Below are 1,141 nucleotides of genomic sequence, written 5' to 3' on the forward strand. Positions count from 1 at the left end.
ATGAGGGGCATGTGGTACATGAGGGGCATGTGGTGCATGAGGGGCATGTGGTACATGTACACAAACATCATCACCTAAATGGTTAAAAACAAAAAAACTGCGGATGCTGGAAATCCAAAACAAAAACAAAAACAGAATTACCTGGAAAAACTCAGCAGGTCTGGCAGCATCGGCGGAGAAGAAAAGAGTTGACGTTTTGAGTCCTCATGAGGACTCTGTCTTTGATCACCTAAATGGTGTCTGGTTTGGTTCCCATCTATGTCCAGGTGCCACCGACAACATTTTCAATGCTTAAGGGAGCCCACAGTCCCCAAAGAGTGGCAGGTCTGACCCTAATCTCACCTGACCGACATTATCAAATTATTTTATTGTTTTAAATGTCTTGTTCAGATCACCCGTTAATCCTTTAAACTTCAGAGACCACACACCAATTTTCTACAGCTGTGCTCCTGATTAAACCTCTTCACACTGGAACTCATTCACTGAACACCCTCAGCGTCATGTTAGATCCTTTCACTTTCTCACCTGCCCAGCCCACTAATCCCCCCCACAACACCCCCCCCAAACCCCCTTCCCCACAACTCCCCCCACAACCCCCATCCCCACAACCCCCATCCCCCCAACCCCCATCCCCCAACCCCCATCCCCCCAACCCCCATCCCCACAACCCCCATCCCCCTACAACTCCCATCCCCACAACCCCCATCCCCCCAACCCCCATCCCCCCAACTCCCATCCCCACAACCCCCATCCCCCTACAACCCCCATCCCCCTACAACCCCCATCCCCCCAACCCCCATCCCCCAACCCCCATCCCCCCAACTCCCATCCCCCAACCCCCATCCCCACAACCCCCATCCCCACAACCCCCATCCCCCTACAACTCCCATCCCCACAACCCCCATCCCCCTACAACCCTCATCCCCACAACCCCCATCCCCCCCAACCCCCATCCCCACAACCCCCATCCCCTACAACCCCCATCCCCACAACCCCCATCCCCCCAACCCCCATCCCCCCCAACCCCCATCCCCCCAACCCCCATCCCCACAACCCCCATCCCCCAACCCCCATCCCCCCAACTCCCATCCCCACAACCCCCATCCCCCTACAACCCCCATCCCCACCCCCCCCATCCCCC

General features: G+C 56.9%; 1 protein-coding gene across 1 annotated transcript in view; it reads right to left on the reverse strand.

Moving 5' to 3' along the window:
• LOC121292395 (histidine-rich glycoprotein-like) overlaps positions 1-71 on the reverse strand; it is a 1,122-nt gene extending 1,051 nt beyond the window's left edge. Inside the window, exon 1 of the mRNA XM_041214245.1 lies at positions 1-71. This exon is cut by the window's left edge and continues 1,051 nt beyond it. Coding sequence (XP_041070179.1) covers positions 1-71 — 71 coding nt within the window.
• Positions 72-1,141: the final 1,070 nt, after the last annotated feature.

This window comes from Carcharodon carcharias, chromosome 20 (genome assembly GCF_017639515.1).
Source record: "Carcharodon carcharias isolate sCarCar2 chromosome 20, sCarCar2.pri, whole genome shotgun sequence".
NCBI classification, from domain to species: domain Eukaryota; kingdom Metazoa; phylum Chordata; class Chondrichthyes; order Lamniformes; family Lamnidae; genus Carcharodon; species Carcharodon carcharias.